The following is a 26,308-nucleotide window of genomic DNA, read 5'->3' as shown; positions in this document are numbered from 1 at the left end:
TGTGTTGTGATGTGTGGAGGGCTGGTTTGAAGTGACACTCAACACACCTTCCATTTTGTCTCTCCCTCCTTGTGTTGTCTCTGTGTGCACTCCAGATGTTGGGGAGGACCTGGGGAAGGCAGCGGGGAGCGTTCAGCCGTCTCTGTCCCAGCATCGTGAACGGAGTCTGGCTTCGTCCTCCAAGGATTGCCCTTACTGTGGCAAGTCCTTCCGCACTTCCCATCATCTCAAAGTCCACCTGCGGATACACACAGGTCAGTACATCCACGGATATCACTTTCCCCCGGCCGAGTGCAGGCAGGGAGTGCTTTTCTCCAGCAATGAAACATTTATTGCACTCCATGCAAAATTTACTTGACTAGTTGTACTGACATCCCTTCTGGGGTTAGACTGATATATTGGTGTATGAATATTGGTCTAATCCAATATTGGAATCAATCTGCCTCTGATATGATGGATATGATGCAGATTAATTGATTGCATATTCATTTTTAATTGATGAATACAGCATTGGTCGTCTCTAGGAGGGCCTTAATCTGAATTTATTCTGATGCCAGACTACAAAGTAATATGCTAAGATACGTTTCTTGATATTAGATAAGAGTGAAAGCATGCAAGCAAGAAAGAACAGCTGGTCACAGTTTCCAAATCACAGCATCACAATGTCCTGAAAAAAGCAATAACATAAGAACCCAGTCATCCAAGTTCATCAGGAAAACATCATTCTCACCTCAGACTCATAACTCTGTTTAGTCCACTCACTATAATTATAGAGGTATTTTCTTTGTAATTTTATTAGATAGTTGATTGCAATGCCTTTTCTTTAAATTAACATAAAAACAAAAGTATTCACAAGTAGGAATCTGTGTTTCCTAACAGTGTCTCTCATTGAGGCCTAAGGCCCTTGTTACTCTTTTTTTTTTCGTACTCATCATTTCATTGAGCTCTAATTAACACAACAAGGGTTCAGTGTCCTACGATGACATCACTCAGAGGGCAATTTCACACTCGCTAACTCTCAATAACTTTCAAGCCAAAACAAAGCCAGCCTATCCACAGTTTAGGGATATGCGTGAGATGGTGTGCCCAAAAGATTTAGTTCTATTTTTCAGTCAAGCATCCTGGCCCTCTGCTGTGTACTCTCTCTGCCCATACATCTCACCAAGCAGGGCTCAGGTAGCTCTGTGATAACCTGTCCGCTTGTTGTTGCTGGGAGGTTAAGACTGCAGTCAGAGTAATGATGTAGACTGTGGACTGTAGCCAGGGTTGTAACCCTCTGCAAGGTACAAACGCCCCACTGACTATCCAGGTTAAAGTCACAACTAGACCACACAGAGGACACCTTAGAACAAGGACAACTGGTTCTAGCTGGTGGGCCTGGTGTGTGAAGTGTAGGTTTGTAAGGTGATTCCCCTCCTCCCAGTTCATCTCACTGGGAGTTAATGTTTCTAGACTGGAAAGAGCAAACTGTGATGTTTAGACACTTTTAAGTTTTGGGGAGTCAGATTATATTTAAACAGTTTTATTGATAAATTGATTAATTGTTGGGCAAGAAAATTGTGTAAAATACTCCTTACAATTTCACAGACCCCAAGGTGACATCTTAAAATAGATATGTTCGACCAACGGTCAAAAAGCAAATGATTTTCATTTCACAGTGATATAAAACAGAGAAAAATGGCAAATCTGTACAATACAGAAGCTGGAACTGAAGAATGTTTGACATTTTAATGCTAGCCGGGTGACTCTATGTCAGTCCACACTGAAATATCTCAACAACTACTGGATGGATTGCCATAAAATTAGGAAACATTCACATTCCCTAGAGGATGAATCATACTGACTCTGGTGATCCTCTAATCCTCACTAACAATCAGATGTATTGTCATGAAATTTGGTACAAATATACATGATGCCCAGAGGATGAATCTTTATAACTTTGGTGATCTCCTGACTTTATCTAGCACCACCAGCAGGTCAAAGTTTACCCTTTTTCAATGTCATATCTCAACACAGTTCTTGGCCCCTAGAGGATGATACTTTCAGATTCCAGTGATCCTCAGACTTTTCCTCTAGTGCCCCTATGAGGTTAACATGGGGGAAATGTCTCAATAACTATTGGATGGATTGTCATTAAATTTGGTACACACATGTAACCCACATGAGTAATTGTAATAACTTTGATGATCCCCTGACTTTTTATACAATACCATAATCAGATCCAGTGTGTTATGATTTGTGGTAATTGGCAAGTGTTAGCATACCATACATATCATAGCATAACATACTAAACTAAGATGGTGACCATGGTTTTATTACTTAGTGTGGAGTGCAGCTGAATACCTGGAACTCACAGGTAGAGGCTTTAATATGTTTTATTATACTTTCAGAGGTGTCTTTAGGGTTTTTCTCGTAGTATATCAAAACACTACCAACCCTTTTGAAGCCTTTGTTTGGCCACATGAATTCAGTCAAATAAGCAACCGCTATGCTTTTCCGAAAATATAATTGATTTTTGCCACCAGACCATCACTGGGCCCATCACAATCATGGGAACCAAAATACAGAAAAAAGGAAGCTATTTCATGACTTAGAGTAATTTCCCCTTTCTGCCAATCAGAGATTTGTACCCCTTAATTCCTCAAGATGTTCTTGAAAAGCTGAGTCCGACCGTCCTGACCTTTTTGTCAGTTTCTACACTTCACAACTAAGTAATCCTTGAGTGCCAGTAGAGACGCTGAGGCTAAAACACTCACAACTGAAAATGGAAATCCCTTACAGCTGAGAAAAATCAATGCTCGCTTTTCTTCTTATTCTCCTTTTCTGTCTAACTCTCCCTTGCTTTTTTCCCCCTTCTTCTCCATGCACTTAAAAGGCAGAATGAGAGACCACCCGTACTGTAACCCCCTTCTGCTTGCCTTAATAAGAGGCACATACTGTACCTCAGATCTGGAAAGGAATAAGAGGAAAAAGCTGTAGAGCATGCTAATACGTCTGCTGTGTACTCACATAATTAGGATCCCTGTGTTAAATAGCACATCCAGGTCACAGGCAGGCCATCCCCAGCTACACTACAGTACTCTGTGTGTGTTGATGTGTATGCCTGAGTGTGCTGGTGGTGGTTTCGGGGGCATCTGTTATCTGGCGTTGAGAGAGCTGAGTTATGCCTGCTTTGAGTGGTACAGTAAGGATCCCCATGAGGGGCGTATTTCATCTTAGAGGAAGCTGAGGCCTCACCCTAGGCCTGGCGTTAACTCGTTTGACAAAACACACACAGACAAGTAGGTCCATCTAATTTCATCCACACAGCATATTTTACACTTCTCCAGTCCGATGGCGGATATACAGCGCATTAAAGTCTGTGTAAAGGAAAATCACAGATTTCTTTTTAAACACATTATACATGTTAGAAAATAATTGCTGAAAACGTGATAAGACTGTGAATTATATAGTACTGACTTGTGGAGTTAGAGCGTTAAACTGTTTTTCACCATTTCTATGTCAAGGATTTTTTGGGTGGGCTTGAAATGGTGACGTAGAGGGTTGACTAGCATGACCCCTCCCCCACTATAAAAACACTAGAAAGCACATACTCATAGTTACTATTTTAACATCAGGTAGTTTTACGAACTTTCATCAGAGTCAACTTGGATTCACTTCGGATAATCAGCTGTTACTGGTGAATGGGGACATTTTCAGTCAATGTTAGCACTTCACGTATTTTAAACCCAGCTGAAGTGTCCGTTGACGGGTGGATCCGCCAGCAGCTTCGGCTGGAGAGCATGTGCTGGGCAGCACTTCACCAAAAAGCAGTATTAGGGGCTTTTGCTCCAAGGGTGGCAGCCACAATAAAGCTTTTTTTCAGCAGAGAAGTGAGTAACATGAAGTGCGCCGAACTCCATTGAAAAAAATGACAATTTAACATAATGATGATTGGTGATGGATCTCTTGTTAACTGGTCATTTAAGTTTCATTTTTACTGAAACAATTCCACATTTAACGACAAAATATGTGCTGAATTAAACAGTGGCTCCTAACATTACTTTATTTTTTAAATTGTCATCATTTTGCTTGCCTTAAACCTACAAACAAGGGCCATTTTAAATTGTGTATTTTTATACAGGAGTTTGGTATATTGTTAACTCAGAGGCTTTTCAGTTGGGCCGTGCTTTCAGCGCCTTCAGCGCCTTCAGCGGACACGCCCTCAGCGTTTCAGAGCAGAGAATACTGCTTATTTTTCCATAATTTTGAAACCTAATTTTATATACTTGGCGATCATTCAAATTTGGCTGGCTGATTAATGACCCATTTGTCTTTGGTGTGACAAACTCAGAACACATATTTATTACTGCTTTATACAGACTTTAAGTTTTAATGGGGAGCACTCTATGCATCTACACCTTGGAGTAAAAGTGAGAAAGGTTGGTGAGGATGTTGTTTTTTTGAATGGAATGTATCCCTGGATGTGAGCCCATCTAAGCACAGCTTTAGCATAGCCTTCTACACATGGAGAGAAAAACAGCTTGATGCATCCCCAACATCTGGCCTTTAAATCATTCCTATAACCTAATCATACCAGCTCCACTGTGACATCCTGATTACATCCACAAGATGACTTTTACAGCGGCTAAAGATCTTCTCTGTGCTCCGGTGACAATGCAGAGAAATTCACAGATGACAGCCGAGCTCCCCTTCATCCTAATGCAATGTGAGCGACACAATGGAGTTGCTTACCGAGCCGGTCGAAGCAGCATTGTGCATCGCAACGCTGAGATTAATGAGAGGCTAACACCAGCTTGAAAGAAATGGAGTGAATTTAAATTTCTCCAAAAGTTAAAGAGCTAATGTTACAGTATTAATTTCCTCTTGAACAGTGAGTGGGAAAATATCCATTAGCAAAATTAACCACAGTTTTCTAGGTAGCTAACATTGTGCGGCTGTGGCGCTACAGTGTGGGGCCACAGCTAATGAACACACTGCAGAGGGTGATATTTCATTATACAAATTAATGCTCACATTTTAATGGGAAAGTCACATAATGAATCTAGGCTTCAGTGACAGCAATTAGAGGCCCAGATTGTCCCCTTCTGGACAAGGCACTATTTAGCAGTAAGCAGCTGTGTGTAAAAAATAAAAAGGTCCTCGCTCTTGACAATAGCCACACATAACTTCAGGCAGGGCGGCATAACCAATAAGAGTCCCTGCTCACCTTTAAATGAGGAGAAGGGGAGACAAAGAGAAGGAGAAAGAGAAAGAGGAGAGACAGGACTTGCCCATGTCACTTAACCTTAACCTAACCTTGTAATCAGGATGAATCAAGAGGGACCTGTGATCTCCCTCTCCATTCCTCTCACTTCTTCTCCCCCTCCTTCCTCCCTTTTCTCCTCTTTTCTTAGTGCTCCCTTCTTTCTAATTGATCTCAGTATGATGACACCGCTAAATTTAATGTATCACATTTGCCATTTGGAGAACACTTTTATAAGTTCTTGAATGCTTATTCTGTGCATTTAATGGTGTAATATCCCCCTCTGAGGCAAATGAACTATTAACCCTGACAGTATTAGTAGCATGCGCAGTTCAGCACAAACTTAGAAATGCGGCTGTTGAAATTCTACATTCTCTCATGAGAAAATCCAATAATGAATTGATACCACGAACAAGTATTGTCTGTGTAAGCAAAGCCTGATATATCTTATTCCTTTGTGTCTTGGAGCTCTATGTTTTTCTAAAAATGTACAACTACTAAAAAACATCGATGAGCCACACAGCACTGTACAGTAAATACTCAATAGCAAATATGTATTCATCCACAGCTGAAAATAGTCCTCAACTAATGCACTTTTTATACGTTTGAGTAAAAACTACACCTGTTATGGGAAATTCTTGAGTTTCATTTCATTCAAACATGCAATTATATATTTTTATCCAATTTTTTAATATTTATGTCAGGAGGAACCAGCTGACTGCCACAGACAGGGCGGGGGAGTCAGAAAGTAAAGAGTGATGGACATTTATTCTTTTCATGGGATTTACTCACAATAAGAAACATATTGAGTAATACCAGTCTTTATTTTATCATTGGGTGGACACACTTATCAAAAGTTCCTGAGTGTATATACAGTGCACTAATGGTGTGATTTTCCCCTTTGAGGCAAAATCGAACTGTTAACCCTGACAATATCAGAGGCCCTCTCAATTCAACACTAACCACTAACTTAAGCAGATATACTTAAAACAGATGTAAGGCAGCTTCTATCCCGTATTCAACCTCTCAAACATCCCACTGGTGTTTTTTTTTCCATCCTTCCGGCCAAAAGGAAATTCATCTTCCAGTATGTCATATCTATTAAGCCATTTTAATTGCCCCTCTGTACAGGTTTGGGGTATTTATCTTTACTTGTTTCTATGGCGCCATCACAATTCGCAGGAAGCCAGATGAAATCAGTACATGCAACATGAAGTGAAAACATACTGTGGAGGAGCAGATCCCAGCACAGCAATCAAGACAAGGATGATTTATATCCACAAAGGTGTCACTTAGATGTTTATGAGCTCTAGTTTCTCAGAGGCAGAGCTAAGAAAGCTGCAGTGGTGCATTTCTAACCCTTTTATCATTCACCTTTGTCTGGAACAAAAACCTCCAAAGAAGTTAAACAAAGTGAAGGAGGACAACAGCAAAAAGTTTACTGTTCTATTTTTAACTCCCGAATAGCAATTTCCTGGTTTTGTGGCGGCAGTGATCTGTCATGTGGCTGGGAGGTTGTGCTGTTTGCGCTGATATCAATTAAAAGTGGATTAACGGGTACATAATGACCTTTAGCAGTAAATTGTGTGTAATGTTGCAAGGCAGGATACAGTATATTCCCCAGATGTCACACCAGGCCCCTGACGTATGATGGAGCAGATGTCTTAGCCAGTCCAAATGGCCCTCTAAGACACAAACACACACACACATACACACAGGCTCAGGCCGACACGCACGCATAAACATGTGTTCACACATATTTCAAATGGTGCACATACCACGTACGTAAACACAAGTAGATGTAGAAACGCACTTGTCGTCTGTCTCACTCACTCCAGATATATTTAAATGCTTAATTTTAATGGAAAACTGGAATAAACTGATCACACTCTGAGGGCATTTGTATTTATTTTCAGTTCGCTTTACTCCGTAAACATCAGAGGGGATTGTCAAACATACAATCTTCTGTGCTTTTCATTCTCATTTTAGATATGTAGATGGTACATTAATCTTTATTTTCCCCCCATGAACATTAACAACCTCTTATAAGGAAAAAAAAAAGCAGAGGAAGAAAAAAAAAATCAGATCAGTCTAATTTCTGTCTAATTTGGCTCCTAGAATATCATTTTGTCCAGTTAGAGGAATTGAGAATGATCATTTGCATCAGGGACGTTTCCTTATTAAATCAGCACTGAGCCTCTGTTCGGCAGCTCACAGGAGAAGCACTTATTGGGTTAAAAGCTCATCTCGTGTGGTTTATTTTAAATATACTCTATGCTTCATAGCCACTCTAGTGTAAGAGAAAAGATATCAAATCACTGTCTTTCTATCTATAGTCAGGGCTATCTGTCGCAGCCGCCTGCTCACTCTCTTTCCCTTTTTTTTCTCCCTTCTCTCTTATTCTTTCTCTCTCCTCTCTTCAGCATTTCCACCTTCTATTTTCTTTTGTATACACTCCTATTCTTTCCTCTCCTGTATCAATATTGTATTGAGTTGGTGTTTGTGGCCCTTTATTTGAGAGCTCTGCAGTAGGTCTGCAGATCGCAGAGTCTTTTTCTGGAATGGTGCCCTCTAAATAATGATAAATTACTTGAGCAGTATGCCATTTGCTAATTATATCCATGATTTACTACACAGCCCGACTTAAATCATTCAAACCAGCCTTGCGTAACAATGCCTTTTTTTCTTTTATAAAATGGTTTCCATGTGTATAATCTAAACATTTTATGGCCGTATACTGTATAGAAATGTGCACATAGACAAATAACACTTGACAACATCCGTTTTTATTCCTTTTCCCACCAATCCCTTTCTCTCTTCACACAGCCACTGTTATCCCTCGAACAGAAATTCCACTCTGGGAACTTTTTATATGTATATATTTAAAAAAAATAAAGCTTAGCATTTTTCCCTCTCTGTTCATTGTTTAATGAATCCAAATCTGGCTCAGACTCCAAGCCTATTATAATTGCTAGCAGGATGTGTTCTATTTCAACATAAGTATCATTCCAATGGAAGATCCACTTCTGGCAGAATTATGCTGGTGTTATACCATTATCAAGAATATTCATGAATATGGATGTGCAGCATAAATAAATATATGTAAATGTTACACAATAGATTCACCCCTCTTTTACCGTAATATAAATCACTTTGATCTGTGTATCCTGTAGTGAATCATATTGTTCTTTATCATAGGGCTTCATTACAACAAGCATGTGGTTCACATATGTCGCCTGCACATTTGTTTTCTTTTTTTTTTTTTTGTTTTTGAATACTCATTGACTTATTTTTTGCATCAGAGTGTATCATCCATATTTTGTTCTCAGTGCTGGGCAGTGTGGCAGTGGTTGGGGAGATCTTATACCGTGGCTGATTTATGCTTCTCAAGATAAACTGCAAATAGGGAATGTCCGAGAAATTGCACTCTCATCGCCAAGGCACAGGCCTGACAGCAAACAAGGCCAAAACAGAGGCATGATGAGCCCACCGCAGGCATACACACACACAAACACACACATAAACACATAAACCCATACACAGATACACAGAAACACACACAAATAGAGGCCCAGCCGCACCCTCAGCCCCAGCCCTCGCTTGTGCAAACACAGATAGCATCGAGACAGTTTTGCTGTCAGTTGAAAATATTATCTCTTGTAGTGGACTGAAAGCACCATATGGTGAAATGTTTTTATGGTGTTGATGTGAGTGATGGCTCACTTGGCGGGGCTGGATCGAGCTGGATCGACCCATATTCAGATGCCTACCCCATACCCCCACCCCCCCTCCCAATACACACACACACATACACACACACACACAATAACACACATCAAATGGAGCAGAGCTGACAAGAGAAGAGACAGGGGATTGTTGGTTGAATTCAGGATCTTGTTCATTATTACTTTGTTTTGTAGTTCCTCATTCTGATGTGCTTCTTTTTTCTTGCTGAACTGCTTCTTTCTCTCTTTTACAATTTTTCTCACTTTCTTCCCTCCTCCTTTTTACAGGAGTTATGAATTTAACGTGTTTTGATGTCAAGGCAATTGCAAACTATTCTCTTTTGTTATCGTAGTTAATGAAATGCATATCTTTTTTGTAAGCTCTACTCATTTGACCTCATTTTCTTTGTTCAGGGAGGTTACATGACCCTAGGGTCCACATTCCCTGCTCCAATAAATAGGTTTTGATATCCAGTCAATCTAATAATCAGGTTAATTATTCACTCTTTTCCCTGCCTCTCCCTTTCTGTTTCTCTGTCTCTTTCTTGGCCTCTCAGGAGAGAAACCCTACCGGTGCCCTCATTGTGACTATGCTGGCACCCAGTCTGCCAGTCTGAAGTACCACCTGGAGCGCCACCACCGTGAGCGTCAAAATGGCTCCACCACCTCAGGCCCATCCTCTGGCCACACCCCTTCTTCTGACCACAAAGAGGATCATGGGAAGACAGCCGGTGGTGGCATCTTTGCCCGCCCAGATGTCCTCCGTAATGTTTTCAAGGGGATGCCTCCCAACTTAGACTTCAGGGCAGGTCCGTTGCTGCCACATCAGTGGGCGTCTGCCGGCATTATGTCTCCACATGACCGTGATCGTGAGCGGGAGCGTGGAGACCGCCATTTTGACTCCGTCTCCTCAGCTGAGAACATGAAGACTGCCGATGGCCCGTCCTCCCTGGCCTCAACAGCGACAGATAGTCCCGCCAGCTTCTCCGATTTAAGCAGGGCCTACCAAAGTATGATGGGAAATGGAGTTCACTTTCAAGGGTCTCTCCAGGCCTTTATGGACAGCTTTGTCCTCAGCTCCATGAAGAAAGATATGAAGGACAACCAGAGCCCAGTCCAGCTCCAGGCCCAGCGCTATCATGACAATGGTGAGCCCAAAGCCAAGCGAGCCACCTCAGCTGACCAAGACAGAGAAGAGAAGGTTGAACCCAAGAAGAATTCAGAGCCAGGCAAGCCTGGGTCCCAGTATGAACCGCTGGATCTGTCTGTGTCGGTCCGGCCTGAGTCTGCATCAGGTTCGCTCCCTGGCTCCTCAGTCACCATCCACGATAATGTGGCCTGGCATGGCTGCCTCTTCTGCTCCTTCTCCACCTCTTCATTGGAGCTCATGGCTTTGCACCTCCAGGCCAATCACCTGGGTAAAGCCCAATCGCAGCGGTCTGATACAGTCAAGGAGCTTCACGGAGAAGCTTCTCCCACCACCTCAACCCATCCATCCTCCAACACCAAGACGTCTGGTGTGACCCCTGATAAAGACGGAGACAGAGATGGAGAGAAAAGCCAGCTAAGCTGGAACAACCACATGGACCAGCCCTACAACCCCTTCCAGAGTGACTTCTACAGGCGGTTTGGTGGATTGTATGATGGATCCCCAAGGGCTCTCCAGAGCCTCCAAGGGTATATGGCCCCAGCAGAGCAGGGTCTTGACTTACCCAGCCAGGCGTTCGGAGGGGCATCTTCAGCTGGGGATAACCAGATCGGTGAAAGGGGCTCCTGTGGAGACGCTGAGGAGGACCAGGTTGGATCTGATGATGAGCTTGTAAAAGCTGGGGTGCGCAGTGCCAGTGAGACCCCTTCGACCACCCCCAAGAGACAGCAACAACATCACTCTGATGAAGAAGAGGAGGAGAGAAGAGTGGCTGAAGAGGAGGAGGAGAGAGATGAGGATGGGCAAATGGACATGGAGAGAGAGGAAGAAGGAAGTCCAGTTTCAGACCACCTCCAGAACCACCCCAAACAGCTCCAAGATGACTCCCCTCTTCCCCCGAGGAGCGGGGCTGGTTTGGCAACATCTTCCTCTGCCATGACACCACTTTCTCTCATTCCTCAAACTCAGAACCAAGCTTTGCCCCTGGAGAAGCACTGGCAGCAGGGCCTGGGCCTCCTCTCTCCTGGAGGTCCTCCAGGACTGTTGAAGGCTGAGCAGCAGACCCACCTAGAGCAGCAGATGAACATGCTGTCTGTCCTCAGAGCCTACAGCAATGACAACCTCCCCGCGTTCAACGGCCTGGGAGGTGGAGCAGGAGGAGCACCCACAGGGGGCATGAAGAGACCAGATGCACCTGGTGAGTGTGTATTAAATCTCCACCAGCACTGTAATGGCTGTAAAGCACGCACACATATATAGTCACAGACATACTATCAGAAAACCACACATATGAAAAATCATGAAGACACACATGTGTCTTAAACACAAATTCAATTTTCCCACCACCGTATACACATAAACACTAAACACACAAGACAAACACATATACATTTTTTCCCTGACACCCACAAAGGAATCTCAGACACTCACTAAAGGTCTTGAGATTGGCTCTGAAGTGATTTCAGCCTTATTTCAAGCAAGTTTAGAAGCTATCAGCCTGGCGACTAGCAACAGATTAATCTTTATTACACGTTTATATTACTGGGAGTGCAGCGCCTCCCTCCCGCTCCTCAGCATGGAGGGAATAACCCTGGGTGAGTCAGAGCAGGACCTCAGCTCCCCGTGCCATCTCCTCCACATGTCTCTTAACTATCTTAGCTTTCATAAAGCCGGCTCCCAAAAGCCCATTACTTTATAAGACTCGTCGATCTATGACCCTGTGAAAAATGAACTGTCAACTTTCATGATTCTGCTAAGGTTACAGCCGCTCCTTCAGACTGAAGAAGGAAGTCCTTTTTCTTTTCTCTCTCTCTCTTTTTTTTTTTTTTTTACTATGCTCTTTTGCAGTTTAGGAGTGGTTGGTAAAGTGTCTCTAAAGGAGGAAAGTAAAAAACCAAAGTTGGTGTTGAGCTTAAGAACACTTCTATGCAACAACAGAGACAGAAAATACAGAAGGAACACTATTAAAGCCTGGTACTGTTAGCTGAAATCCTATCAATGACAACTCCTTGATGTTGTAAACTGACAAGTGTGAATGAGTTGGCAATTGCTCACGTTTAATTCTAATTACCTCAAAATAATAATAATAATAATAAACTAAAATACATAAACTGATTTCTACATTCATGAAGTGTCAGGAACAGTTTGTTGTAGCTACCTAATTTACAATATTTAATGCACTCCTGTCTCTCAACTAACAATAGCCTGATAGTCCACAGTGATAACTCTTTGCTTTCTGTGTATAACAAAAGAATGAAACATTCCTACTGTGAATATTAGATCTTATGTTTACAGGCACACATTCATAAAGATACAGTACAGTAGAACATACATTAACAGATAATAACAGTGACCTCTTTGATAATTCAGGAATGCAGCTACATGTGTTCATCTGACCTTTCCATGTGGCAAAATATTATCCGTTGTCATGGAACCAGGCTCTTTGCATATCTTAACATCGTAAAAACATTTTCAGCATGCAAGGTTAATATATAAATATATATGTATATATGCATTTAATAGAGAAATGTCTTTGTGTGAGAATGCCCTTCTTATTGTCTAATCAGGAAGCTTGTGAAAGCGAGCTATGCGATGTGGGCAGTTCCCTTTGCAACTAGGAATGCTTGACCTTTATAGATAAGGCTTTCTCTGCAGAACAAAAGCCTTTCTTACACGTTGTTATTTTGTCCTAGTCTGAGTCAGGCATTCATTGTAATTAGAAAACCCAACAAGTTATTATGTATCCAACTTCCTGGCAATAGATATTCACCATTCAAATCTCTAGGATGGCACTGGAAGATAGCATAGAAAAATAGAAAAGATCGTAGGAAACAGGAGTAAACTCAAGACGTGTGGTGTGCTCGGATATGAGCAGGGTCCGAAATTAACACCTGCCAAGTGCCAAATGCGGGTAGATTTTCTGTTTGACAAGTAAATCTCGGAAGACTATCCATCACACTGGCGGGCAAATGTTTATACCAAAATATCCACGTAATAAAATATCTGGCATGATGGCTGGGAGGAAATTAGTCATGTTTGTCTCTATCCAGTGTAGACACCCGCACCATATGTGTTTTTGTTTTTTTTATGCATGTCTAACTGGTTTTCATTGATTGAACATTCAACAACAATAATTTGAATCTTACGGTTGTTATTCCATCATGTGGAATTCAGATGTTTGATCCATCACTCAGAACTATTTGCTAAAGTTGAGCTCTGTTTTTAGATATTCCGCACTTACCTCTCTCTCTCTCTCTCTCCACCCAAACGACGGAAACCCTTGGTAGCAGCAGAGAACTTTAATCCTTGGAGATGTTTGTTTTACGGAAACACTGTTTGTTTGTATTCAACATAATACCTTATTATCTCAATGAAATGTACTGAAACGAATGTGTATGTGACACAATAAGGAAATTTATTATTATTAATATGCTTGGCCAGTGTTTTTTTTTCATCTACCAGTCCCTTTGGCCGGTGAGTCATAAAGTTAATTTCGGACACTGGATATGAGTGTTTAGCGTGGCAACTTAACCTGCCAAACTCCACCTCCATCCCAGTCACCAGTTATCAATGTGTAGTGTTATTTGGGTTCAGAATCAGAGAATACAACTCTGTATCTTTGAGAGTTATTTTATTATTATTTAACATTATTTTATTATTGTTATTATTACTGATGCCTTAAAATATAAGCATGATTTTAATTCCTTTGCTGTTAAAAGCAGAGTTAATTTTAACTAGTTTATATACTATTGGATAGTTTAATCTATTATTGTGCATCATATCTTATTAACTGACCTTTTTTTTTTGATTTTTTTGTAATTAGATTTATAATTAATATCTTTGTCTGTCAACTAAATAGTAGAGATGTCTCTAAAATGTAATGTAGACATATAAAGTAGCAATGGAATGAAATGGAAACACTCAAGTAAAGTCCAAATACCTAAAGTTTTACTTAAACACAGGACTTGAGTAAATGTACTCCAGTCCACCACTGCTAATGCTATTATTCCGGCTACTTTCACTACTACTATTGTTACTACTGCCAGATCTGCTTGAGTTGCCATTAAATAAATAATTTCCAAATGCATTGTAAAGCTTGGATGAGAAAATAGACACACTTGTTTCATAGTAAAATGCACTACTATTAGAGTCCCTCTTTATATGTCCACTTGTAAACCCCTTGTGTTGGGGGGTCACCCGCAGTGTGAAGAGCAAGAGCCACACGTTCCGCTGTTATTTGGTGGGTGGAGACGGTGGGGGTAGCAAAGACGTCCGAAAAACTCAATTCAGACCTGGCAAAATGTGATTATCTGGAGTGGGTTTGCATTAGGTTTGTATGCAAATACAGCATAAATCATTAATATCGAAATTCTCCCCTGAATCTGCGGGAGCTGTTGTAGGGCACGCGCTGCACGTCTGGAGTGGCCGTCTCTTCATTAGTATGCCCAGAGGAGGGGAAAAGGGGTACAATGCACATGAATCTACTTGCACTTTGACACATAACAGATACACACATATACGGATGCACACACACACACATTCACACATCCGTAGTATGAAACCACACCTGCCTAAATTGGCCCAGGAATTGGAGTTATCAATAAATGTCATTAGCAGCAGCAGTGGCCCTGAGGTCTCTGTAATCAGACAAGGTATCTGGTTACTGAGATACAGTACACTGTGTAAAGACGGATATGAACCCGCATCATTTGCTGTACTGTAGATGTGCTTAACACAATCAATACTTGGCTGCAGTGGAGACCTATCTATAGCCATACATTATCAAACATGAAGTATTACATTATTCAAACAGTGCTGTACATGCCATGACTGCCTGTGAACATTGCTCCTCACACCGTATTACTTACATTACCTCAACCCCCTCGTTCATTTAACATATTAAACGCGGACCAGGACTTCAGAGGGTTGAGATTGACAAGCTGGAGAGGAAGTGTTGATAGAAGTGTGGGACTTGGATGAACGCGTCGAGGATTTCAGAGGAGAAAATGGCAGAGCTCACAGCCGAGCACCTCGCGCAATTTGAGAAGTGGGCTACATAAACAGAGAGTTAGTGGATTACGAGAAAGAAAGAAGAGAGGGGAACGCTGTATATTCTCACATCAATTAGACCCATCACTCCCAATTTACAAGTACTCTCACATTGTGCTCTATAGTTCTCTTCATAAGTGTTGTTGTTTGTTGGTGTTTGTCGCTGACAAAATATCATCAGAGAGTCACCTCCTGTACGCACATTAGATGACACTAAAAAGAGTCTATTTTTGTAGACTTGAGAGGATGAACATGTACTGCATGTGCCTCAGTGTCACTACACAGAGGCAAGAAGCACAGTAATGTAGCATCAGTAATAACAGTCTCCTCTACTGTATGTAATGACAAAGTGTGCTGTCGTACATAATGTACAGTGTTTAATAAGGTCTAGGTCTAACACAGAGAACTGATTAGATTAAATTCATATACTGCTCTAAATATAAAAGATGAAAGTAATTAATAACATAAATATGTAAACATATATTGACTTTAAGCCTTAATAGAACACACATTTCTGGCAAAGGAAATGAGAGGGGCTAGTTACACTTCTGCCAAACTCCATCTGCTGAAGGCCACAAGATGTGGCTTAAAGATCTGGGAGAATAAAATAATAAAGAAGAAGAATCTAGTCGGTGGAGGGTTAGGGTTAAGTTTAAATCAATTATTTTTATTTAAAGGGAGACGGTGTAACTCATCTTGTTAACTATTCCATCTCTCACTTATTATGTGACTTCTTTGAAACAACATCTCATAACTCTATAATAGCAGGTTTCTCCACTGACACTGGCCTCAGTAGACATGCAGGCACGCAGTTCAGTTAGAAGACTTTCTGTTTTATTTGAACACGTGTGTGGGTACAAATAACACATGCCAGTTCTCCTGATCTAACTACTAGCTTGTTACTTTGATATAACCATATGCCCAACTTTGATTGAAAACAAATACTTTACACCACTTTTCTTGGGATTGTTGTGAGTCATTCCAAAAAAAAAAAAAAAATGTAGATGATAGATGACTGAAGGAGAACTAAAGAAGGCTGGTTGAGTGAGAAAAAGTTTAAATTACAACAGTTGATTACAAATATCTCCTGAAATACACTGAAAAATGTCGGTGGGTGAACCGAAAACTGCAAAAGCAAACAGATTAAGACACACTGAAGAGATGATTGACAGGAAGACATCAAAAATAATAATGACCTTTATATAACAACATAATGGCCTTTTTGCGCTTTTGCACTCAAGAAGCAGATATTTTAGACTTAATGTTGGACTCTTTGCTTGTGCCACAAATGCAAAACTCTGCACATTTAAAATAGAAATAATGAGTTTAGAAAGATTTTATTTCACTTTTCCTCCGCGTAGTCTTGCTGTGATGTCATTGGCCTTTTTATCATACAACCCAAAAGGGTCTGCAGTTGTGTGTGTCTGTAAAAGTTTGTGTGTGCGCGCACCAGTTTAAGGGAGTTAGGTTTTCATCTTAATTGCAGCACTGGTTGTGTCACTAGTGGCCAATTACCTCTGTCAGAGGGAGCACTCTATAGCCTGCCTTCACTGTAAGGGATTTGAACCCACGAGTGCTGAGGTCATATCAGAACATCATGCATGAAATGTACAGACCGTACACACACATAGGCATACATCCGTATACGCATAGAGGAGGAGGCAAACATTCTAACGCATGCTCGCTGAGTAAAGTGCAGGCCATTGTAATAAAAGGCTGTTTGTGTGTGTGTGTGTGTGTGTGCACGTGTGTGTGTGTGTGTGTGAAACAGGTTCTGTAAAGCACTGATGGTAATTAAAGACATATGGTGGGATTGGTGGGCTCGCTGTGAAGCGCAGATGTAGTGGATCACAGTTGGCATTACTGGTGTAATTTTCACTTTCTCTGGTTTAAGTGGAAGAAAGGTAGGCTTAACAAGTGAAGCTCCACACACACACACACACACATGCACGCACACACATCTACTAGATGCACATATGCTGGTGTCTGTCTAACACAGATACAGTATCCAGCAGCATTCACCACAGTTCATTTTGACTCATTATTGAGTCCTGGGCTTGTATTTCTCAGCCTGCTCAGATAAAGCAGGAATCTTTATTTTTTTACTTTTGCTCACAAATTTAAGAATAAAAAGCACAAACACACAAAGCTGAGCTCACATGTGTTTGTGTTTTGGAATGATTGTACAAATTATCATTACCAGAAGCAATATATTTCAGAATAGGGTAGTTTAAGCCCATTATTTGTATTTGATTTGAACATGTGATAGGCTTTTACACTATTCATTTATTTTGTTCTTTCTTGCACATCATAAATAAAGCTGGCATGGGTTTTGGTTGCAATCTCTTTCCATTCATTCATTGTCTAAATTTTACTCATTGTATGATTTCTCTGATCTGCGTCATCTACCAGCAGCAGAATGCCTTTCCTGCTCCAGTTTGGAGTTCTTATTTTCTCAGTTTCCACCATTTTTTTTATTATATAATTCCTATTCATTAATAATAAACGTATCATACTGTTGCTAATTTCACATGTTAACTGCTGGATACTCATACTAATGATTCAGACGAATGAAATAAACTTTTTTAAAGAATGAAAATTTCTGCAAAGTTTTTGCAGAATAACATGTCACTGAGTAATACATGAGGATTTAAACAAGTGAACAACAGGGAAGATGCAGGGTAAATCCTTGTGTCTGATTGGTTATCCCAGCTCAGAGCGTACACGTAAATAATCACATGACCACTTCAGAGCCGCTCTTAAAGTTTTACTCTATTATTATATATTCTGTAAGTACAGTACTGTAGGTGTGAGTCTTTTGATAAAAGGTTTGCTTTCAGCAAAGAAATGTTATACTCTTATTTTGGCTCTTTTGAACTGCTTATCCTGCTCATCCTATATACAACACAATACATAAACACAAGTTTAGCAGCTATAGAGGCCGCAGTGCTATTGAAGTCTTGTCACAAGTATTTTTTTTTTGTGAATTTTGGGGGTTTTAGCAACATTGGTGAGAGTTTACATTCTTGGTAGTCAGTACCGACCTGGTAACCACACCCAACCTGCATTTGTTTATACTGTGAGTGGAAACCGCAGCATCTGGAGAAACACACAAAAACACAGGGAGAAGATGCAGCATGCAGCCACAGAAAAAAAAAAAAGAGCTCAGCTGGCCATCAGATTCAAACTTGGGATCTGTTTACTGTAACTCAGTGATTAGATCTATTCTCAAGTTGTGTATATACATGAAAAGGAACTCCCAGACTCAGCACCTCTTTACTTGCCAACAGCATAAGTGACTCTGACCATAACTTTCTCTGCACAGCTTGACTCCATTCTCAGATAACATCCCTTTTATCTCTATACTGCACACACACCTGCATGCATTCGTACGAACCCACAAACCACCCACACCCTCCCCCCCCCCCCATACACACACACACACACATTTAAAACTTGTGATAATGCAAAACCTGGTAATTGCCAATAATACTGTCCTCATCAGGTGGTTAATTACCATGAATTTGGTTGCTGTTTGTCTCTAGCAAACATGCACACATAAACACTCACACAAAATGCTTTGACAAGTGGAAAGGGCTGGGGTACTTATTGCTCCCAGACACCCCTGTGTTTACTAATGAGCCAGACAGATAGCTCACCTGCATCGCTGTAATTATTCTGTACACTTAAAAGTAGGTCTGAAAGTTCAGAAAGGTGACAGTCTAGGAAATAAGAGTAGGTGGGTGGTACTTATGGTCTAAATTACATGACGGTATTTATATTGATCATGATAGCCATGGTTAGATTTCAGAGTCGTTGCCAGTCATTTATTTAGCAGACTGAAATGCATCTTTTCTGAATAATCTATACACTAATTATGTCAGAAGAATTCAAAAACAAAACCAGATGAGCATCTACACTCTCTGCCACTTTTATGTCTCATCGGTGTGGTTGCACCGTTATTCCTGTTTCCTTCCCGTGTTCAGTGTAGACAGCTTTACAATACAGCGCCACATCAACAGCAACAAGGACATACAGTACTGTATATTTATACACCTGAGACCCTTTTGTTGCACATTGTCAAACCTTTGTTCCTTCTGTATTTGACTTGTGCGGTGTTGTAAGCTTCAATAGATGAGACTGTTCAGTTGTTCGTCACTGAGAACTGTCTTGCGGTGACACCCACACAAAGAGCAGGATTGTCATTTCTTAGCTTGGAATTAAAGGATGGTGTTGGCTTATTAAAACTTGTGTCTTATTTTTGTAGTTTTGACCTGTAAAAAAAAAGTCATTGCTGAGATCTGGGAACACAGCAGCATCACTACAACGAAGTCCAATAAGGCAAAAGACATGAGCAGTCAAACTAACATATAAGTTATAAGAAAAGTCAGTCTTATTTAGCTTATTTTGAGGTTAAACTCAAAGTGAATGCCCTCACAATGTTGCTAATTCCACATTGCACAGGAAAAAAAAGTACACATGCAACATGTATGGAAGGTCAAAGATGAAACATGTTTACAACAGACATTTTGGATAGTAATCGTACTGTTTGCTCTCATTTTCTCCTCCAATTAGCCACAAGAGGCAACTGAGACATAATACTAACAAACGCTAAAACAAAGTGTAAGAGTAACACAAGCAGGGAAACGTCATGAAGTCAGCAAACTGACTAAGTAATCTTGGTTATACAGCAATATCTATCTAAAGTTTGCTAAGATTAGCTAACATTAGCCACCATAAGCTACTGGTCATACCAGACCAAGTAAGGCTGTAGCAGCAAAATTCCTGAGTGTATTGAACCGAGCAACAGTGAGTTTTATTCCTTATGAATTCAGCTTTTGATTCATAAGAGTAAGATTATTTTATTTTATCTTTAAAAGGTTACATAGTACTTACATTAATACTCACTGATTGTGTTTATTGTACAGTCAGACTTCCTCTTATCTATGATGCCGCATTCCCATATCTCAGCAGTTAACCTGGTGAGTACAATCATATTGTTACTGATGGAAACGATGGCCTAAAATACAGAAATGGGACCCAATTGTCATAAATCAAAATGATGGTTTAAGAAATTCTGGCTGCGCAAAATTCTCCTGACAGTCATATAAGCAGGAATATGGTTTGAGTCAGGGAATGTCAGTGTCAAGGCTCATGCTTCTCCCTCCCTGTCACTGGACCACACTATTCACTTAAATGGTTATTTCATGGCAAATTCAATTGCAGGCTTGCAAAGGGTCTTGTAAACAGCTTAACCCGATTCAAACTTTGACCAGAGTTTGACCAACATCTGACTGGAAAACGCTGCCACTGATGTTTCTCTGTTCAGACCAAAGCGAGTCCACCAGCGCTCCTTCCTCCTTTCTCTCTCCTCTTAGATCTCTGCATTTCACTTTCCCACACTCCGGGATCCTCTCTTTTCTTTATCTCTTCCTCTCTGTCTCTTTCTTTCCCTCCTTGTTGCTGGAGGGCATGGGCTCCTCCAGTGATTAAGCTGTCTGGAGGCCTGTCTGTCTGTCTGTCTTTTACTGAGAAGAAGAATACGACTGTTGGTGATACACTTCCCCCGGCTCTCATTGTGTGCCTCCGCCGCGCCGAGATGACAGCTTTGACGGCTGGCGAAAGCGAGGTGCTATTTCACATGCGCAACAATATTACCAGTTTAACTTGCAGAGGTGAATTATCACCTTGTCACCCAAAAGTGCAAATAGTGTAGTTTTCAAAGAGCAATTAAGTGTAATAGCTGCTGTCAAGCCCTAAGGATGGTACCTGTTGCTCTCTCTTTACTCTCTCTGTCTCTCTTTTCTCCTCGGCAGATGTGATAACTCTAAAAATATTTTCCCCTCGCTAATTCCCTCGATATCAACTGCTGCGCCTGCTGAAAGGCCCTTTTTTGAAAAGGCTTCATATTCTTCCCATGTTCCTCTCTCTCAGCCGTCTTCACTAATACCCCCGATGATATTGGCCACATCACATTTCCTGGAAGTGCTGTACAGTGAATGAAGGGCAGTATCGAGTTGCCCCTGAAAAAGAAATGGAGACGAATGCTGGATGATAGCAAAGTTACATGACAATTATTCTATTCATTATTTTAGAAACAGGATGGGAAAACAGGAGGGAAGACAGCGTGGGAGCTGGGAGGTTACAGGGAGCTGGAGATCACATTCATACAGTATATATGTGTGTGTGTTCACGTGCAAATCAAGTGCTTTTATGTATATATGAAAGTCTGTATACCCTTTTCCCCCCCGTGCACACTCATAGCCACGTTAGTGTGCATTGTATTCGATATTGCAAAACATGAAACAATGGGTTATAAATTGGCCTTCCAACCCGATATATTTGACATGATCTCTGCTTCCCATCTCGTTAGTCTGCTGTTTGTTTCTTTTCTTCCCTGACTCCTGTAGACTTTGTTCAGTTTGAGTTGCTCCTCTTAAGAATGCAACGTTCCCTTCCCCAGGCGCCCTGGAGATGTGAGGAGGACGCCTCAGAGGAGTTGTACTCATAAAGCTCCTCATCCTCCGAGGGAGAGACAGAGAGAGACAGCAGAGATACAGAGAGAGAGAGAGAGAGAGAGAGAGTTGTACCGCCAGGCACAGACACACAAGCATAATAACTACACTTACACAGCTAGTCGACACATACTGTAATGAGACAATGCCGCCGCAACTTCAAGGAAAAACACAGATATATAAAAAACAACAGAGAGCAAGGCAGAGGGAGAGGGAAACAGGGGGCTGGTGGGGAGGGGGGGTAAAAAAATGAAGAAACTATGTCAACTTTTATTTCCTCTGTTATTCCACATCAATGGAGGCATGCCGTGATACTAATAAAAACAAAAAATATACACAGGTATAGACACATAGGCAGCGAGCTGGCGTGTTTGAAAAGCTCAGTGGCAATTAAGGACAAATAACTTTGCATTATTTTCCGTAGTGAAGGATGATACCGACCACTCGCTAAAAACATGTTTGATTTAAACATCAAAAAGCACTGAGAAACAAATAAATAAGAGTCAAATCAACAAAGTTGCGCTCGGAGAAAAAAGAGAGGGAGAGGGAGCGAGAGAGAGAGAGAATACAAACCGCAGGGGGAATAAGAATAAGAATAGCAAGCATCGAGACAAATAAGCCAGCAACATTATAACATTAGCAGTTAGAAAATACACTTAATTCCTCAGCAGAGATGGATATAAACTGCATTGTTGCGTTGCAAATCCCAGCAACCGGATTTAAACTACTGCATTGTTTTATTAGGGAAATATGGGGGTGGAGGAACACTGCTTGTTCTAATTACAGTGATTTAATCAGGATTAGAGAGGTTACCTGGATGAAGCTAGGGGGCATCTATGGCAAGGGCACATGCTTTTAGACAGACTGGTTACAAGCAGTGGGATATTTCACAGAGCTGGTCCTTATCGAGACTCATCTGCGACAATGACTTCAGCTCCTGAAACAATGACTTTCTTTGCTCTAGCGTGAGTAAACACTGGCCTATTGTTCTGCCTCTCTTTCCCTCCTCTCTGTGTCTTTATTTCTTTCTTTCTCTCGCTCCCTTTTTTTTCCCCCCTCCTGCCTAGTTAAACAGCAGGCAGAGGGAATCCATTTTAATCTGATTAATAACTTAGTTGATCACATATAACCTAATTTTCATTCAGTGCCGCCCTTGTCTGCCCGGCCACATCCACGCTGACCTTTGGAGTCGCCACAGTCACAATAAAGCACAATAAGCACCATTGTGCTGTCAAAAAAGCTGAAGATGTTTTACATCATTACAAAAATTTAATGTCTCCATCTTTTTAAATGGGATGCTTTCTACAAAAGGCCAGGCCTGCAATTGAGTGAGTGTGTGTGTGTGTGTGTGTGGGGGTCATTACGAGCGAGACTCGAGTTTCCTGGGTCACAGGGATGGGAACAACTTTTCTCATGCATTCACAGTAATATGAATCGTCCTTTTAAAACAGATATGGTTACATATTAGTTTTGAAAGGTACAGTAACTGGCTCAGCGTTAAGCTGCCCTCCAACACTGGGGCTCTTTGTTCCTCAGCCGAGCTAATAACTGGCCCCTGATCCTCATCTCTTACTGGTTGTGGAAGAACACTCTCAACTTTTTTCTTCTTCTTTTTTTTTCATCTTTTTTTCCCCCTGAATGTATCTTTGATTACAACGTTATATGAGCTTCATTTTGTCATTTCAATTTCACTCGATGTGTTTAGCGCTGAGAGATTTGTATTCAGGATTGGCAATTATGATTAGAATGCCACAAAGTAAGCCTTGTGAGTTTTTGCAATGACAAGTGAAAGAGAGAGGGGGAAAAAATATCCTTCCTCCCTTTCTCTCCTCCTTTCTCTCTCTCTCTCTCTCTCTCTCACACACACACACATACACACACAGGAAATATGAATCAAATATTCATGAAGTGGGCTGAGGTTCTCATACACCCATATGCTTCCTCATTCAAGCAGCTTGCAGTGGACAGAGGCATCCATCCAGCCTGTATGACACAGTCGAGTGTGACAGAGAGCATGACAACATCCCTCCGCCACCTATCACCGCCGCCGCCACCGCCGCCGTCACGATAATCATCAAATAGGTCATAGCAAACATGCACTCCTCTCCTCCTCTCCTCTCTTTTTTTCCTTTGTCCTTGTTGCCCTCCGCTGTACCCCGCGACTTCCTCTTTCGTTTAATAATCTGTTGTGAGAGGGATGAGTCCTCCGAGCTCCGTGATTCACTGGCCAGGAATCCTTGTAAAATCAGGGCTCCGTGCATTTGCCAGTTTCCAGAAATTGTAAGAACTTTATGGTTTATAGTTTTTTATTAGGCCTCGGCTGGAAAGAAAAGGGTGCTGCGAGGGGAGGGTACAAGGGGGGGAGGAGGGATTAAAACTGGAGGGATTAGCACCATACTTTAAGATAAATCTTTTTTAATGTGAAACCTCATCCCCGCTCATTCTGGGGTAACCGCTCTTATTAACTGCTTTTCTATCACTCCCTTTTATGCGGCCTATTTTTCGCCGAGCAACTTTAAGTACAGGCTTTTGGACACGGCCGCGCGCCGCTAACTCTGCCAGTTACACAAACAACGTCCCTTTTTAAGCTTTTAAACACAGAACAATGGCAAAGCACATAGCTGCGCACATTAATGCTTTTGTATATGGGAGGGGAGGAGAAAAAAAAAAAAAAAAAAGCAGGAAAGCAGAGGAGAAGAAAAGAGATAAGCAGAGCTTGGCTGCGCTGCCCCTCCATCCCTCCATCTCTCTCTGTGTTTTCTCTTTCTCCCTCACTCTATCTCTGTGAAAAAAACATCTCTCTTTCCATCATCAAATCCAGGCTGATCTGTATGCGTCGGGGGCTAAACAGACAAACATCATATTCTCAGTCTCCAGACTCTAATTGACAAAACAAGGATTGGTCACACTTTTAAGAAGCGTTCCATAATGGATTTCCATGTTTGTGCCTCTTTTAACTGGCAGCGCGAATGGAAGGCATAAATGTTGTCTTTATTACCGAAAACAACAGCCCTCTCTCTTTCTGTCTGCCTCTATATCCCTCTGTGGTGTTTTTTAGGTGGAAAAAAATGGTGGGGCAACAAGTACTTTGGACAGAGGCATGACCGGAAAATTGTATGATTTTTACAATTTGACGTAATGCTTTATATCCCCCTTGAAATAATAATATTTTGACTCTTCTAAAGGACAGCTACAGGACACTACAGGACTAGATAAAATATGGCAATGTGACTGTCAATACAAAAGTTGTTTGCAGGCTGAAGAAAAGTACTAGGAGGAGTTTAAAGTCAATGCAGGAAGGAGAGCAGAGGATGACTGGAGGAAGAGGGGGGACAGGGGTAGACACCCATATGAGGAAAGGCAAATAAGTATCTCACTGTTCACAGGATTAAAGAGTTCAGCAGCACCAAGCCTTTGAGTCACCATAAAATCCAGCCACGACCATTAGAAAAGTGACCTGATGGAATCACATTACATATATACCACGTTTTAACAGCAAGATCATTCTTTCACTCTCTAATTCAAAGCTCACTTGAAGAGAAAGGAGGTACGGCGGTTCTTCAAACTTTTCAAAGACTCTGGTGTTAAAATCCTGTAGCTGCTGTTTGTATGTACGGTCAGTTAGAGAAACGTTAGCTACGTTAGCTCGGCCGAGCAAGCCCGACTCTACCGCACCGTCTAGAAGACTCTCGCTGCTTTCATGTTTGGTAATCCTCTCAGAAAGATGCTTGAGATGCTGAAAACCTGCTCTCGACAAGCAAAAAAACGCCTTCTTGGACAAGCTAGCAGTTAGCCATTTTTTCCTGGAGAACCACTCCACATTAAACCCACGATTATTTTTGCCTGCAGTTTGGTTTATAACAATGTCCCGCGGCTGGTGGGCCCTTTCCAGGAGAAATACAACTTCTGCTAACTGCTAACTATAAGCAAATGATGACAATTTACTAAGGAAAACTAGCCAATCAAATAGTAGCGGGGCTACAGGCAATTAGCCCCACTTGGCGTCAAGTTTATGCCACCTGCTTTTAATGCATGCTTATTGTTGTTTTCTGGTTCTCAAAGCATTTGAGAGTGAGGCAGTCCTCACATAGCAGCTTCTGGAGTTAAACCCAGTTAAAAACACCCCTTTAAAACTATTGTATCAAGCCACTGACCTCCCTCTATCTTCTTTTTTTTTTTGTCGCCATAAAAGATGATATCAATGCAACGGTCGGCATTCATTGCAAGGTCAACACTGCCTGACAGATGACAAATGATCTCAAGATGGCTGCATCATCTGTCCTGTAGTTGTTGGGCGCAAAAGAGATGAATGCATACATCTCTTTATTCTTTTCCAGTTCTTTAATTTTACTATCACCTTTTTCTTGGGGGGTGGGGGGGCAGAGCGACTAAAACAGCCACCTGATTATCCATGGCACTGACTGGAAGTGCTTCCAGGCCTTTTTCACAAAGCAAAAAGAGGAGGTGGGGGGTTGGGTGGGGGGGTGAACAAATGAACAAGAAGGGAATCTTTTCAAAAAATCTGCTCTTATCGTGTTTCTGTATCAGGAAGCAGACTTGGCAAGAGATGGGGATTCAGTATTATGGACAAGCTGCTCATCAGATGGGAGTTGGGTTTATTTCTGTG

General features: G+C 41.4%; 1 protein-coding gene across 11 annotated transcripts in view; it reads left to right on the top strand.

The window, feature by feature from the left end:
• The window catches only part of znf536 (zinc finger protein 536), a 364,930-nt gene that overhangs the window by 283,416 nt on the left and 55,206 nt on the right, over nucleotides 1-26,308 (top strand). For all 11 annotated transcript variants that reach the window (XM_067596536.1, XM_067596502.1, XM_067596520.1 and 8 more), the window contains 2 exons: nucleotides 96-254; nucleotides 9,528-11,315. In XM_067596536.1, the coding sequence (XP_067452637.1) occupies nucleotides 96-254; nucleotides 9,528-11,315 (1,947 nt within the window). The remainder of the gene's footprint in view (nucleotides 1-95; nucleotides 255-9,527; nucleotides 11,316-26,308) is intronic.

Source organism: Thunnus thynnus, chromosome 1 (assembly GCF_963924715.1).
Source record: "Thunnus thynnus chromosome 1, fThuThy2.1, whole genome shotgun sequence".
Lineage (NCBI taxonomy): Eukaryota > Metazoa > Chordata > Actinopteri > Scombriformes > Scombridae > Thunnus > Thunnus thynnus.
Note: the sequence above shows the minus strand (reverse complement) of the source record. Positions and strands in the feature narration are given on the sequence as shown.